This window comes from Rhagoletis zephyria, unplaced genomic scaffold (genome assembly GCF_001687245.7).
Source record: "Rhagoletis zephyria isolate East Lansing unplaced genomic scaffold, Rhagoletis_zephyria_1.1 Rzeph_scaffold_00741, whole genome shotgun sequence".
Classification (NCBI taxonomy): Eukaryota; Metazoa; Arthropoda; class Insecta; order Diptera; family Tephritidae; genus Rhagoletis; species Rhagoletis zephyria.
In genome coordinates, this window is record NW_016157825.1 from 33,512 (window position 1) to 48,433 (window position 14,922).

Below are 14,922 nucleotides of genomic sequence, written 5' to 3' on the forward strand. Positions count from 1 at the left end.
TTTAAAGCTTTAAATTATAATTTGTTTCTTAATTTCGTTTTTATTAATGCTAAAACAAAAAATTTGCGGAACTGTGAGCCAGACTAAAAATGTTATGAACTAAATCACACAATTCTCCAAAGGCCGATTCACCCAATCCATTTTTAATCAATCTTACTTCATCCCAAAAACGTTCTATATTGGTACAGTTTTTGAAGTTACCTTCACTCAGCCTCAATTTGCGAAATTTTAATTCAAATATGTCTGCATCATTTACAAATGCAGGAAATTGGCAAAATTGATACATCAGTGTCAGAAAGAACGTTATGTGGTGTAATAATTTCAAGATGTTTAACATCTTTTCGATTGAACTCGAATATTATTTTCATGTGCTAAATGCTATGATTAAAGTTTTGCTACCTGTTCATCAATTAAATAGAAAAAATTGAAAACGCGAAACTATTGCATGAAGTCAAAAGGTAATAATAACCTAACCAAAGGCTTGTGAAATGGACCATTTTAAACAGAATTGGACCAATGGACCAAACGAAAAGAAATGGACCAAATTTGGTCCATTTGGACCAAAACGGCAACCGTGGTGCCCAGCACTGATCTATTTATAGCCATCAAAATATGCTCNAGCCATCAAAATATGCTCTCAAGAGCGATAGCGTTATTTACGTTATCTTTACGATAACCTCACTTAAGGCCTGTATGCAGCTCTCAAGAAAAGCAAAAACTCCATATAAAATGACGTACAAGAAATGGCTAAGAAATTTTCTTGATTCAAATTTCCTTAAGGCAGTAGCAGTTCTTAAGAAATTTACTACGCTTTCTACTACGGTTTTCTAAATTTTTTTTGTGAAAAAAGAGCACAAGGCAACCCAGGTTTGCAACAGAAATATATGCCCGTTCCATTATTTCTTGAGGAAAGAGTGAGGCAACAGGCTGTGAGGTATCAAATAAGTCAAAATTCCTTGGGACACACACGCGAAATAATGGCAATTTTTTCTTGACCGTTTTCTTGAGAGCTGCATACAGGGCTTAACCCATGAATTTGCATGAGGTATATAGCATTGACACATTAAGTTAAACTTATGGCAAATAAAATTAAATTCTGCGCGAATAAAATTAATTTTTAGGCAAATAAACACTAAAAAAGCATATAACAGTTTTTCAAACACTATTTAGTACTACAGTAGAGTTTAATTTTGTTTGCCTATAGAGTAATTTTATTGCCTAAAGAGTGATTTTATTTGCCCAAATATAGTTTTTAAATTTAAAACCAACACACATATTTTCATTTTCAATCTAAAACGACAAAAATGTTTAACAATTCAATCTTTTTATTATCAGTTTTATATGAATTAAAATGATGGCAAACCTCAAAAAAGTCTTGGCCAACGTTGTTTTTATCATGGATGGAGAAAAAAATGTATCACTCGCATTATCTATACCAGGGGTTCCCAAACTTTTTTCACCTCGGCACCCTTGTTGTGCTAAAAAAATTTCGCGGCACCCCTACTCTTCAAATGTCTACGAAAACAAGAAAACACAATGCAAACTTTATGCTCCTTTAGCTTTAATGTGAGGACTGAAATTGTTTTGATGATTTCATTATTTCCTTTAAGTTTATTGTGAGCTTTGACAATATTACCCTGAAATCATTTGACGCTGAAAGCTTGCTGGTGTATTTGTTTTTAACCGACTTCACAAAAAGGTTAAGGTTATCAATTCGTCGGAATATTTTTTTTATTATTTTTTTCTATGTATGTTACCGCATAACTTTGGACCACGTTAACCGATTACTATAATTCTTTTTTAAAGGAAAGGTGTTACCTGGCAGGTGGTCTAATTTGGTTTAAATCCGATCATTGGATCATGAATAGATTAACGATAATCTTAAATTCTAGATGGGAATTGAAATCGGGGTTTTTTTTTGCTTAAAATTTACTTGTTTATGTAAGCATTTGTTGAAAATGCAGTCTCACATAGAAATGTAAAAGTAAGGCCCCTATTATGAGTTGCATTCGACTGTGTTCGAAAGTGCTGATCGAACGAATTTTCATATGGTATTATGACTATTGTGAATTTCGCTCGGTTAGGTTGTTTACAATAGTATATTTTTCACCGCTGAGAAGTTTTGTTTACAAATCGATCAAACTAAATAGTGTGCTTGTACATAAGTATGTAAATTTGTGGAAATAAAAACGAAATAAAAAAGAAAGCGAGTTTATAAAAACGTGTTAAAAATGAGTACACGGAGTTCTGGTTCAACGATTCGTCAGAAGATGAGAGCTTGGTAAACTGGCCAGGAGTAGAAAATGTTTAAGAGGGTTTAAGTGTATTCTTTCGAATATATTTTGACATAAAATATATTTAAGAAATTTGTCTACAGATTTATTAAAAACTTCCGATTCTCTAAAGAGCTAAATCTATTTAAAATATTTTAAAACTACCAACAGCTTACGATTTTGTTCTCAGAGATCGTGCCAACTGAGTATCGGGATTTTCTTTCACAAGTAAAACCAGCCTTTCGAGCTTGTGTTTAATATTCACGACGTTAGAACTGCATGAAATTAATTAAAATTGTTTAAAATTAGTGTCTAGCCGCCAGTAAAAAACAAATACAAATTCATACATTTATCACAATTTTCTAACACTTCGCTACATCATCGAAAGCAAAATTCTGTTCGACAGAAAATTCGATACTCAACGAAAACTTTGACACGGTTGCAGAGTACATAATTTCACTTTCGATGTTCGATCTTCGATAACCAGCGAAGATCGAAAATCGAGTGCAACTCATAATAAGGGCCTAAAAGTCACTAGTATTTTTAATGGAATCTTGCCAACAGCAGTGTTTTCTGCATACACTTGCATCCAGAACTCTCTTGGCTCCCTTCGAAAATTTAATATTCAAAGTGCTGTCGTCACTGATGTCCAGAAGGTTTTCAAAAGCTTAATTTGTCATCCCAGTAGGTTTACTTTTTAGGTCACATGGAAAACGGGTTTGTTATCCAGCTGTAGACATCCTCGAAGTCAATGTTGGGAAAATATTCGACAATGGTTTTTTCTAAACCTTCCAAGTCAACGCTGGTAATGCGCCTTGACGCTAAGAAAATAATTTTCACAGCCAATTTCACGAAAGCAATTTAAGTGATAAATGATTTTAATTTTTTGAATCTCATATGAAAATTGCTAGTGAAACCGGCTGTTATCAATTTTCTTAGCGTTAACTTCGAAGTTACATACGTCTTTCTGATAACTTTGTTTATTTATGGGGGTTTCATGCAAATTCCTAGAAATTCTAAAATATACATGTCACCAAGAAAAAAAATCTCGACGTGCTAGAAAAAACCAGAGGTTTATTTTGATTTCGTAGGCCTCTGTTATCTTCGCAGCGTCATCCAATTCGGGTTTTAAATCTAGTGGCGGCATCTTTCAAGTCGCCAGCGAATACCGAGGGATCATACTCTCTTTCTTCATCCTAGANTTCATACATTTATCACAATTTTCTAACACTTCGCTACATCATCGAAAGCAAAATTCTGTTCGACAGAAAATTCGATACTCAACGAAAACTTTGACACGGTTGCAGAGTACATAATTTCACTTTCGATGTTCGATCTTCGATAACCAGCGAAGATCGAAAATCGAGTGCAACTCATAATAAGGGCCTAAAAGTCACTAGTATTTTTAATGGAATCTTGCCAACAGCAGTGTTTTCTGCATACACTTGCATCCAGAACTCTCTTGGCTCCCTTCGAAAATTTAATATTCAAAGTGCTGTCGTCACTGATGTCCAGAAGGTTTTCAAAAGCTTAATTTGTCATCCCAGTAGGTTTACTTTTTAGGTCACATGGAAAACGGGTTTGTTATCCAGCTGTAGACATCCTCGAAGTCAATGTTGGGAAAATATTCGACAATGGTTTTTTCTAAACCTTCCAAGTCAACGCTGGTAATGCGCCTTGACGCTAAGAAAATAATTTTCACAACCAATTTCATGAAAGCAATTTAAGTGATAAATGATTTTAATTTTTTGAATCTCATATGAAAATTGCTAGTGAAACCGGCTGTTATCAATTTTCTTAGCGTTAACTTCGAAGTTACATACGTCTTTCTGATAACTTTGTTTATTTATGGGGGTTTCATGCAAATTCCTAGAAATTCTAAAATATACATGTCACCAAGAAAAAAAATCTCGACGTGCTAGAAAAAACCAGAGGTTTATTTTGATTTCGTAGGCCTCTGTTATCTTCGCAGCGTCATCCAATTCGGGTTTTAAATCTAGTGGCGGCATCTTTCAAGTCGCCAGCGAATACCGAGGGATCATACTCTCTTTCTTCATCCTAGACATCGCTCCTTTCGTTTTTCCAATCACCGCAAATATCCGCACACTTGCGCCATTTCAAACCATTGTTCTGTACAAATTTGTCGATAGCTTCAAAAATTTCGTCGCTAGTGGCGTAAGTCTGAGTAGTTCGTTCTTCTTAGATTTGCATTGCGAATGGGTACTTCACTAATACGAGAAGACTGCCTCTAAAATCGTGTTGATTCGCTCTTTGACAGAGTGATTGTTAAGTTCCAAAGAATAAGTAATATATACATGTCCGCGAAGCTGCTGCGCCTGTTACGAGAACAGCCCATCCAGCAAAAAATCCGAAAACGGGAGGAATGGTGGATGAAACGCGGATTAGGTCTACAAAAGTACCGAAAGTGGTTGTGAAAGGGGTTTTCGTTTTCGGCTATTTTTCTGAACATTTTCTGATTCAATTTTACGTTGACAAAACGTACTGGGGAACTAAGCTTAAGAGCGAAATATCCCTTTGCTACAAGCTATTTGTGTTGTGTATGGGGTTTGACGAGCCGCTGAAGGTAATTTTAATAAAAAATAAAATTTTTTTAATTTTTTGTCCGCCATGTTGAAGTTGATCAAACCGCTTGCGTTGTGTATGGAAAGTCTAAAGAATTTGCCCGCACCACTAGTATACTCTAGTCACTAGCGACACCCCAGGCATACCCTGGGGTGCCGCGTCACCCACTTTGGGAAGGCCTGGTCTATACTATTTTATAAAATTGATTATATGGAAATTGTTCGCGTTAAATCTTCCTGAGATACATATCTCCCGATGACCTATCCCTTCTAATCTACGCTTATCTCCGTTAATCCTTAAACAAAAATCTAACTCTTTAACCTCGAATGCCGTATTAAGCATAAACCGCTTCCCGTATCAAGTAAAGCTGGGAAAATGATATTACCCACCTTTAACTTCTTCAATCTTAAATTCCTATCTGCTCTCGAAGGTTTCCATTTAATCTCCTTTAACGTGTTCAAATTTGTGTTTTCTGACTTCCCCTTAATATTCTCTTCTGGAAATTTATAAGACTTGTGTCCCATCTTACTACATTTGAAGCACTTGACCTATTGGTCCTTCAATATACAGTTTTTAGCTATGTACGTGAGACGCACCTCCACATTTAAAACATTTCCTTTTGTCTGCTTGCGATTTATCTTTATCCACCTTTTCACTTTTCGGCTTAAAATCTACAACGGTAGATTTCGGTTTCATCGAAATCTTTTCGTAAATTTGTATCTATTCTTTTAGCTCTTTGATACTTTTGGCTTGATATAGACGGTTTTGTTGAACCTGGTGTCCGGTATACCTGCCACAAAATAATCTAACAGACTTGGCTCATCTAAATGAATCTTTTTCCCGATTTCCATCAATGCATACAAAAACTCTAAGAATGTCTCATTATACTTCTTTTGTCGATTTCTCAATATTCTGTGCACCTCTGTTGAACATAAGCTGACCCCGAATTCTGCAATGAGGACCGCTTTCAACTTCTTTCAGTCTTTCAGACCTACTTAACTTCTAACGAACGACTTCGCTGCGCCTCTCAACAGCTGTTTAGTGTAAATGAACTTGTGAATAGAGATGGGCACTGGCCTAAATTTTCAGGCCCGGCCCGGCCCGAGTGCAAAATCAACTTTAAAAAACACGCACGAGCCCGCACGTTAGAATTTTAGTGGGGCCCGGCCCGGCCCGGCACGTCGGGACACGCCCCAGCCCGGAGATAAAGAGCCTACTTTTATTGTATGTATAAATATGTACATATTTTTAATTTTGTGTTAATGTACATATGTATATTTACTTAAGCGAATAAATTTTTTACATCAAAGACTTTTATAATATATTTTCTGGGAAGTAGGAAAAGTCGAAGATATTTTATGTACAGATATGTAAACAAAACTACTAAGTACTTTATTTTTTCTATCGGTTTCCAAATATTTCTTTTTTTGCTTTTCTCTTATCAAACGAATTTTAATATGTACTTTTTTTTGTATAAAAACAAAAGCTTATCTAAATTTGTAGTATTAGCAACGGGCTTTTTCGTGCTTATTCGTGCTTTTATGAAATTTTATTGAACGCCCATGCACGCACGAGTTCGTGCTGACAGCAAGTATTCCGGCCCGTACCCGCGGGCTTACGCAGGGGCCCGCCGGGCCTCTGCCAAAAGCCGTCCCGTGCCCATCTCTACTTGTGGACCTCGGTTCTTCCTACAGTTTCTGCACTCTCCTCGAATTGCTCCACCCACTGGTAAACATCAAAATTGTCTGTTCCATTACTGGCTAACCAGAATGTAAAGGGTGAACACACCAAAACTGCGACACTTAGAAACCAGAAACAAACTAGAAGGCTTTGAAATTAATTTCTTTTGTATTATATAACTTGGAAGTTTAGATGTTATTAAAATGTTAAAATATTAGTTATTATTTGCTCCATATGCAAGTGATCGGTATTTTCATCGCACACGCGCCATCATGTTCTGCACGACTGCATCATCGACTTCACGCGATGCGCACAACTGCTTTGTTTTGCACTCTTCAATATTTTTCACTGTTTCACCTGTTTTCTTCAAGATTCCTTTGACAATTGACCAATATTCCCCAATAGGACGTGGCTCTGGGCTATTGGGTGGATTGCAGTCGTGAGGTACAAAATTGGTGTTATTTGCATTATACCACGGCAAAGTGTCCTTGGCATAGTGGCAGGTTGCCATGCCCGCCTAGAACGGTGGCCTACTCCTTATCTATTGATAAATGACAGAGGGCGCCTTTTGAGGCACTCATCCCGATAAACTTGGTCATTCATTGTCCCGGATGGGAAAAAAGGCTGCTCTTACGGCCATAGGAACAACTAGCTTGCCAAACCATGTGGTTTTTTGGAAATTTGGACTTCATTTACAACTTTCAGGGGCATCTTGACGACTTGCAGCAGTATAAAAATCTTGACCTGCAATATATTTTGAATTTCTATAGCAGTAGGTTTCGTAGTCCATAACAATGCAGTTGTATTTTTTAATTTAGAATTCATACAACTTCCGAATGCAGGATTTCGCTGTAACATTCTACTTTGCGCTTCGGTCTGGCGCTGTTTGAGCTGTAGAACATCTCAATGAAGCTTTCCGCTTTACCTTTTGTACGAAAAACTGCGATCTTCGTACGGATTTTGCAACATAACGCGACAAAATCTTCGGATCTCGCGAAAATGCACTGAGGACCTTCCGAGCACTGTTTTTATCACTTTGACCATGCTAACCCCCGCTCCCTGGTTTTCTCGTAACTGCCAGGCCTCATTTGTACTGATTAAAACCCTGCAAGCTGTCGAATAGTCCAATCTTTAATTTTTTAGCAATTTTACGTGTACTTAACGCCGGATCATTTATAAACTCGTGCAAAATGGTTTGTCTCGTTTCTAACTCGGTTGCCATTTTTAACTCAACTAGGAATCAAATTCAAATGAAATTTCTCCTACGTCCAACTAAGGTCATGGTCAGGTTATGGTATTTGAATTTCAAAATATTGAATTCGTTTTGGGTAAGTTATAAGCTTCCCAAAGTGTCGCAGTTTTGGTGTGTTCACCCTTTAGTACCACAGCCACAAGCTATTTCGCTAGCTACATCAGCAATAATACACCACAACCACAGCTACATATTGTGGGCAGATTACAGCATTTACCATTCTGGTTAGCCAGTTAAATAAAGCCAAGCTGTCTTGAATATCTTAAAAGTAAAACGGGGACCTCCGACTAGCATTTACCATTCTGGTTAGCCAGTTAAATAAAGCCAAGCTGTCTTGAATATCTTAAAAGTAAAATGGGGACCTCCGACTAGCATTTACCATTCTGGTTAGCCAGTTAAATAAAGCCAAGCTGTCTTGAATATCTTAAAAGTAAAATGGGGACCTCCGACTAGCATTTACCATTCTGGTTAGCCAGTTAAATAAAGCCAAGCTGTCTTGAATATCTTAAAAGTAAAATGGGGACCTCCGACTAGCATTTACCATTCTGGTTAGCCAGTTAAATAAAGCCAAGCTGTCTTGAATATCTTAAAAGTAAAACAACCGCTTCCCCCCGTGATGACACCGACTCATAATCATTTTCTTCCTCTTCTTTCTCTTCTTCCTCATCGTTCAGTAACCCATACTGTCTGAGAAGTCTTTCCCTCAGATCCTTCTTCCGTCCGTCCAGTGGTAAATCTAACTCCCCAAGTTTTGTCTTTAATAACACTACAGTTATATTTAATATTTCTTGGGCATCCATTATGTAAATTTTTATCAATATTCAATTTAAAATATGTATAACTACTTCTAAAATATAATTTTTAACTCAAAATTATTGTAGAATATAATTACATATATTCAAGTTTTAAATTTTTCTTTCAAAATAATTTCTACTTTTTTACAGATTTTAAATTAATAGCCAGAAGTTGTTTATGAAAACTCGAACGAAATTTGTACACGGATATAAACGCAATCTGCTTTTAATCTTGATAAATTAATTGTTTTTAATTTCACAAATTCTTAGATATATTATTCGCTTTTTGCAACTATCTTTAGTAGTTTGAATATTTAAATGCAATATACTTTACTATTTACTATTGAACATACAACAAAATACGTAAACAACCAAGCAAAGTTGATTTAACACAAATTTTCTCTGCATAACTTTCGATGACTTCTACTTCTTTTTGCCTTGCCACTGCGCTGCTTATCTATTGCTGCATTTACTGTACTGTTGCTTCTTCAATTTATATTTCAAAAGTTTTGTGAGTTCTACTTTGTTGTATTTCGATCTCTATTACTCTCGTTATGTACTATTCGTACTATTTCAAGAATGATAGAATACAAGATTGCGCCAATGATACAGGATTTTTGAGCGTAATTTTTGCGTGACGTCATCTTGGTGCAATCGCGAGAGAGAAATGCCAAAACGCATATAAAAATATGTAAACAATGCAGAAAAATGTGTTAATTTTAATATTACATGGCCCAATTTTGCAGGAATCAACAAATATACAAAGATTGATTAATTAGGAACACGTAGCAATAATTTTGGATATGTAGCCCTTTAGGTAAGTACGATTTTTAGCACATGAAAAAATGGATGTATTAACAGCGTTTGCAATTTCATGTAGACCAAAAGGAAGGTGTGCAGCAAAGTGAATTTTTGGACTCGCCATTGTAAAAAACCATGCAGAGTGCATACATATTTATATTTGTGGACGGTAGCCAACCACCATAAAATCCACAGCTGTTGACTCCACAGCTTTTATTTGATGACTTTTGTACCATTTCCGAGACGATGCATGAGTGTGGCTTCACACTTTCATCAGATATATTTGCATCAACAGTATCACTCGCAACGTCTATAAAAACTTAGCTACAGTATAATGCAAAACTTTATATAAATGCAAATTGTTACCTGCAGTGGCAACGGCAGTCTCACTCTGCTCAAGTAACTTGCTGTAAATGGTAGGCACCGCACCACGTTTTAAACGACGAAGTTTTGCAAAACCCAAGGCATTTACAAAAACCAATATTAAATGCAATTAGTATTAAAATACACAATATGTTACCATTTCGAACTGTATTATTTTCAATATCTTCACTAGTAAAGTGCTTCATGCATACATAGCTCGATTTGGTGTTTAATGCATCTCCTCGCCTGCAGAACTGTTTCCACTTTTTCGCCAGATTTCGCACGCTTTCCTTTTGTTTTCACTATTACACTTTGCGACGGCACACTTCCTTTTGCTTTGTAATGTCTCAATAATTGTTTAAAACCACGCAGAAATATTAACGCACCAATATTAAAATTTGTTATTAGGTTTTTTCGTATGCTCACAATCAAAAATTGCACCAAGATGACGTCACGCACACTGGTGATTCTGTCAAAATCACAAAGAGCGGATTAGCGGTACCGCGATTGGCGCAATCTCTATTTCTCTCAATCGTGGTACTATTTATCTTTATTCCGCTTTACAGGTCTATTCTGCACGTTACCGAAGATTTTGTGACCGGAAAATTGTATTACCAAAAAATTTTGTCACTTCTTGTCACCGCGATTCTAGGTACGTTGGTAATGCAGTGAAAATATTCAGCAGTTCAGCTATGGAGATTTGTGGAAATTCTTGTGCTGCATATTTCACGGGGCAAAATTTTGTTACCAGCTCATGAGATGGTAACCAAATTTACCGGTTACAAGAGCGCACAGAATGCGAAAAAGGTTTACAAATTGACAGACACTTTAATTACCGGTTACAAAATTTATGTTACCAGCGCAGAATAGACCTGTTAATGTGAAAACGACAGTTTTTAGCATCGTTATGTAAATACACACTGTACTGTTCTGTCCACCAACACTTGCTTACGCTTCACTTATGTACATATGTGTTTGTATCTTCTTATTGGAAACAAAACGACACTTTCAATGTTCTTAGCAACGTAGCTACACAAACCGACGCACAGTGAGACAGCCCAATAGTAACCGCGGCAAAAAATGGTTTTTGACGTGTCGTCCAATTTGGATGAAATTTTCACTGTATATTAACAGATATATGAGTAACAATTCCCTGAAATTTCAGCCTCATAACTTCATTACTTTTTGGTCTAGAGCAAGTCAAAGTTGAGGTATGCCAACGCGCTTGAAATATGTTAGTTCAATATGTAATAATCAAAAGCTTATTAAAATAAAAATACATAATAAATGTAACTTTAAAGTATTTTTTTAATTAATTTAGTTATTGTAGAATGAGTAAATGAAAAAATAAATTAAAAAAAAAAACAAAATTTTTTTTTTCTTAACAACAGAATTGTGGTGCAAAAATTGAACATTTTGCATTTTCAATGGCCTAGGAAATATAGAGCAGCCCCTCGCCCTAGGTGCAGACTTATACCAAATGAAAGTTTGAAGTCTCAGCTTTAATTTAAAGTAGAGGACATATAGCAAAAGTTTGCAAAAGCACATTAAACATACAAAAAACTACAAAAAGTACGTAACGCGCACATTCTGTCGCTATACGTATGTTAGCATGCAATAGCATGTTTACAACTTTTTACTTTTATTTTTTTTAATTGTTTACTATTCACTTATTGTGCAAGAGAATAGTAATAAATTACATTTGTTTTTTGTTAGTTATTCAGAATTATGCTTTAAAGATCATTTATGTTTTAATAAAAATATTCTTGTTTACATAAATTTTATTTACGTTATTAATTTGATAGATAATTTTGTTGAAGGTCATTGACTTTGGGTTAGATAGTTGCATAATTTTTAATTTAAATTGATAGTGCAAGATATTGTTCTTATCTAAGTTGTGTTATGATCACTTTCTAATGTTGTTAGTTTAATTGTTATATTGTAGTGCCGCTTGTCGCCTGGCAGGAAAATAGAGTATTTTAAAAGGTTCAATCGAAAATACAACCAAGCACTTCGCATTCCGTTAAGCGTGGACGACCTGTAAAAGATTTCGAAGAAAGCCAAGAAAGGTCTAAGAGAAGTAAAATATCTCAATTTTGTAAAAGTTTTCCAGAAGACTTAATAGTGTCTGCTGCTAAAAAATATGAAAAGAGTGAACAATTCAAATCATTTACACCAGAGAAAGCACTCAGCCTTATAATTGATGCTTCACTATCAAGACACCAATATGATGTTTTAAGAAGCTCTGCAAAAGAAATTGGTTGTGACATAAGTATACCCACACTACAGCAAAATATTGGAAGTTAAAAAAAAATGCTATCCTGCAAATATTAAGGTTGATGAAAGTTTTAGCAGTGTTGGATTACAAGAATTACTTGATCACACTGTTTCAAGAATTTTTCAAGCAAAAACAAAAAGTGAGATTGATAAGATTCCAAATGAGTTGAATTTAATAAGTAAATGGGGGTGTGATGGATCATCAGGGCACAGTGAATATCAACAACGTTTCACCGATGAAAATGTTTCTGATAAAAATATGTTTTTAACATCTCTTGTTCCGTTAAAGTTAACTGATCTTTACAATGATTTTTATTCGTTTTGGGAAAATTCAGTACCATCTTCAACAAGACTTTGCAGGCCTATTAAATTCGAATTTGTGAAAGAAACAGCAGATGTTATTAACAATGAAGTAAATCGTGTAAATGCAGAAATTCAAAATTTAAAAACGACAGAATTCGAAATGTTCAACAAAAAGTTTGCGATATCTCATAGTTTAACTATGACGATGATTGACGGAAAAGTGGCAACAACAGTCAGTAAGAATTGCTCGATGGCTGTTTGTTTCATATGTGGAGCAAAACCTACTGAAATGAATAATTTGGATGCAGTTATTTTGAGAACAAATTCAGCTGAAGCATTGAAATTTGGAATTTCGCCGCTACATGCTCGAATAAAATTCATGGAATGTATATTACATCTCGGTTATAATAAAAGTTTCAAAGCGTGGAGGACAAATAAAGATACAAAAGAACAGAAAGAAGCTGTTAAAACAGAAATGAAAAAAAATTTCAAATTAGTTCTGGGCTTAAAAGTCGATGTGGTGAAACAAGGCATGGGAACAACCAATGATGGTAATGTCTCTAGAAGATTTTTTGAACATCCAGAAATAACCGCTGACATAACTGGTGTAAATGTAGACTTAATTCACCGCTTTAAAATTATATTAAATACTATAAATAGTAGTAAAAATATAGATGTTGGTAAATTCCATACGTATTGCATGGACACTGCAAAATTATATGTAGAGCTTTATGGCTGGTACTACATGCCCATCACTGTGCATAAAGTTCTCATTCACGGCAGCAAAATGGTATCTGAGGCTATATTGCCAATAGGTTTGTTTGCAATTTTTATTTTTGAAAGTATTTTTTTAAACTTTATTTATTATTAACTTTTTTTTTTGCTACAGGAATGTTATCCGAAGAAGCGCAAGAAGCAATGAATAAGGAGTATAGAAACTGTAGGCTATTCCATTCTCGTAAAAATTCACGTATTTCTACGAATGAAGATGTAATGCACTATTTGCAAATATCATCAGATCCTTATATTAATTCATTTAGAATGAGAAACAAATTAAAAAAATTAGAATACCATGATGATGTTAAAAAATTATTGATTGAATGAAAAAAAAATATTGTTTTTTTTATTGCATTTCAATGGGAGGTGGGCGTATTAGTGGGCGTGTTATTGTAATTTTTGCATGAAACATTTTAAATGATATAAATTACAGTAATATCGAATTTGAAGGTTGTATTTAATATATTTTAGAAAATATGGCACTTTTTATGTTGAGGTAGTATGGGTGATGGGGTTAAAAGTGGGCCAAAGTTCAATTTTTATTTCAAATAATGTTTGTAACTATATAACATTCAAGTATACCAAAATTGAAAGTTATACCTAAAGTATTACGGACAATACGGCATTTTACAAATTTCGACTGTATGGCAGGTGGGCGTAAAAGTGGGCGAATTTTCTTATTTTTTTTTTTTAAAACTGGAATTGTCTCAAAAATAACCTGTGCAAAATTTCAGAGCTCTACAATGACTCCTTGTATTTAATGCCGGCGTTGTCTCACTGTGCGACGCCTTGTCTTTGCTCGCCACTGGCTATGTGTAAAAAACCACCCTTTCACCATCACAACCAGGGCTACCACTGAAAAACTTTCTTGCCTAACAAAATGGCTTCTCTCATACCATTTAAGAAAATGGCGTTTGACGGCAGTAAATACATTTCTTTTTTGCTGATTTTTATGCTTAAAATAAGATTTTCAGTTAAATAGATATTTAAGTACATATTATACATAGCATACACAAAAAAAGTGGTGTGTGCTTTTAGCCAAACCTACCTACAGTTATGTAATACGACCCGCTGAACCCGAATCTGAGATCCGTTTGACTTTACGCCCTCAAAATTTCGAAAACCTGAAAAAATCGCAACAAATTCGCATAGTTTATAGTTTTAATAAATCCTTCGGAGTAAATGACATGAAAAATCGTAGCAGAAAATAAAATAACTCATTTTCATATACATATTTATTATGACGTATATATATATACATAAATTAGTAAGGTAAAAATAAACCTCACGGTTAGGCTTGCCAAATGTCCGGGTCTAGGAGCGCCGGGGTGGGGGAAAAATATGCACGCTGCGGGTTTGCCATTAATGGAAATATGTATGACTAACAAAAAGTTGTTTTCTTTTTAATTTTCGTGTATGATAAAAAATAACATATTCTGTAACCACGTACCTTTGTTATGTAGTATGCATTTGAACGCTCTTCCATTTAGTGCCATTTAAAATATTTGAACAACCTTGTCATTGTTGAATTTATTATCGATTCGTTACTGCATTTCAAAGAAAAATATCTGATTTATAAACCTGCCTCTACGTCCGTCAATTCAATCACTTAATATCCTTTAGATACCCAGTGAGTACAACTTTTTACAGCGTATACTGTGTTTAGAGAATCGCCGAAGGTAATTGGAGAAATTCTGCCTATTCCAGTAAGCAACGAGTTTTTTAAGGTATTTGGAAAACAGTTGGACCCATCCATGCAATAGAATGAGGGTAATACTACGTTCAAATTGACGAGCTAAACGTGTTAAATGGGCTTGAA

At 35.0% G+C, this 14,922-nt stretch overlaps 2 protein-coding genes across 2 annotated transcripts in view; both read left to right on the forward strand.

Annotated features, from left to right (window-relative positions):
• Positions 1 to 14,922, forward strand: part of Rbcn-3A (rabconnectin-3 alpha) — a gene marked incomplete at its 5' end in the record, with an annotated part of 167,835 nt that overhangs the window by 29,198 nt on the left and 123,715 nt on the right. The gene's annotated exons all lie outside the window — the stretch shown is intronic.
• Positions 12,763 to 14,006, forward strand: LOC108361358 (uncharacterized). The gene is made up of 2 exons (XM_017613961.1): positions 12,763 to 13,141; positions 13,216 to 14,006. Exons 1-2 carry the CDS (start codon positions 12,802 to 12,804, stop codon positions 13,428 to 13,430), a joined length of 555 nt encoding a protein of 184 aa, XP_017469450.1. The 5' UTR covers positions 12,763 to 12,801; the 3' UTR covers positions 13,431 to 14,006.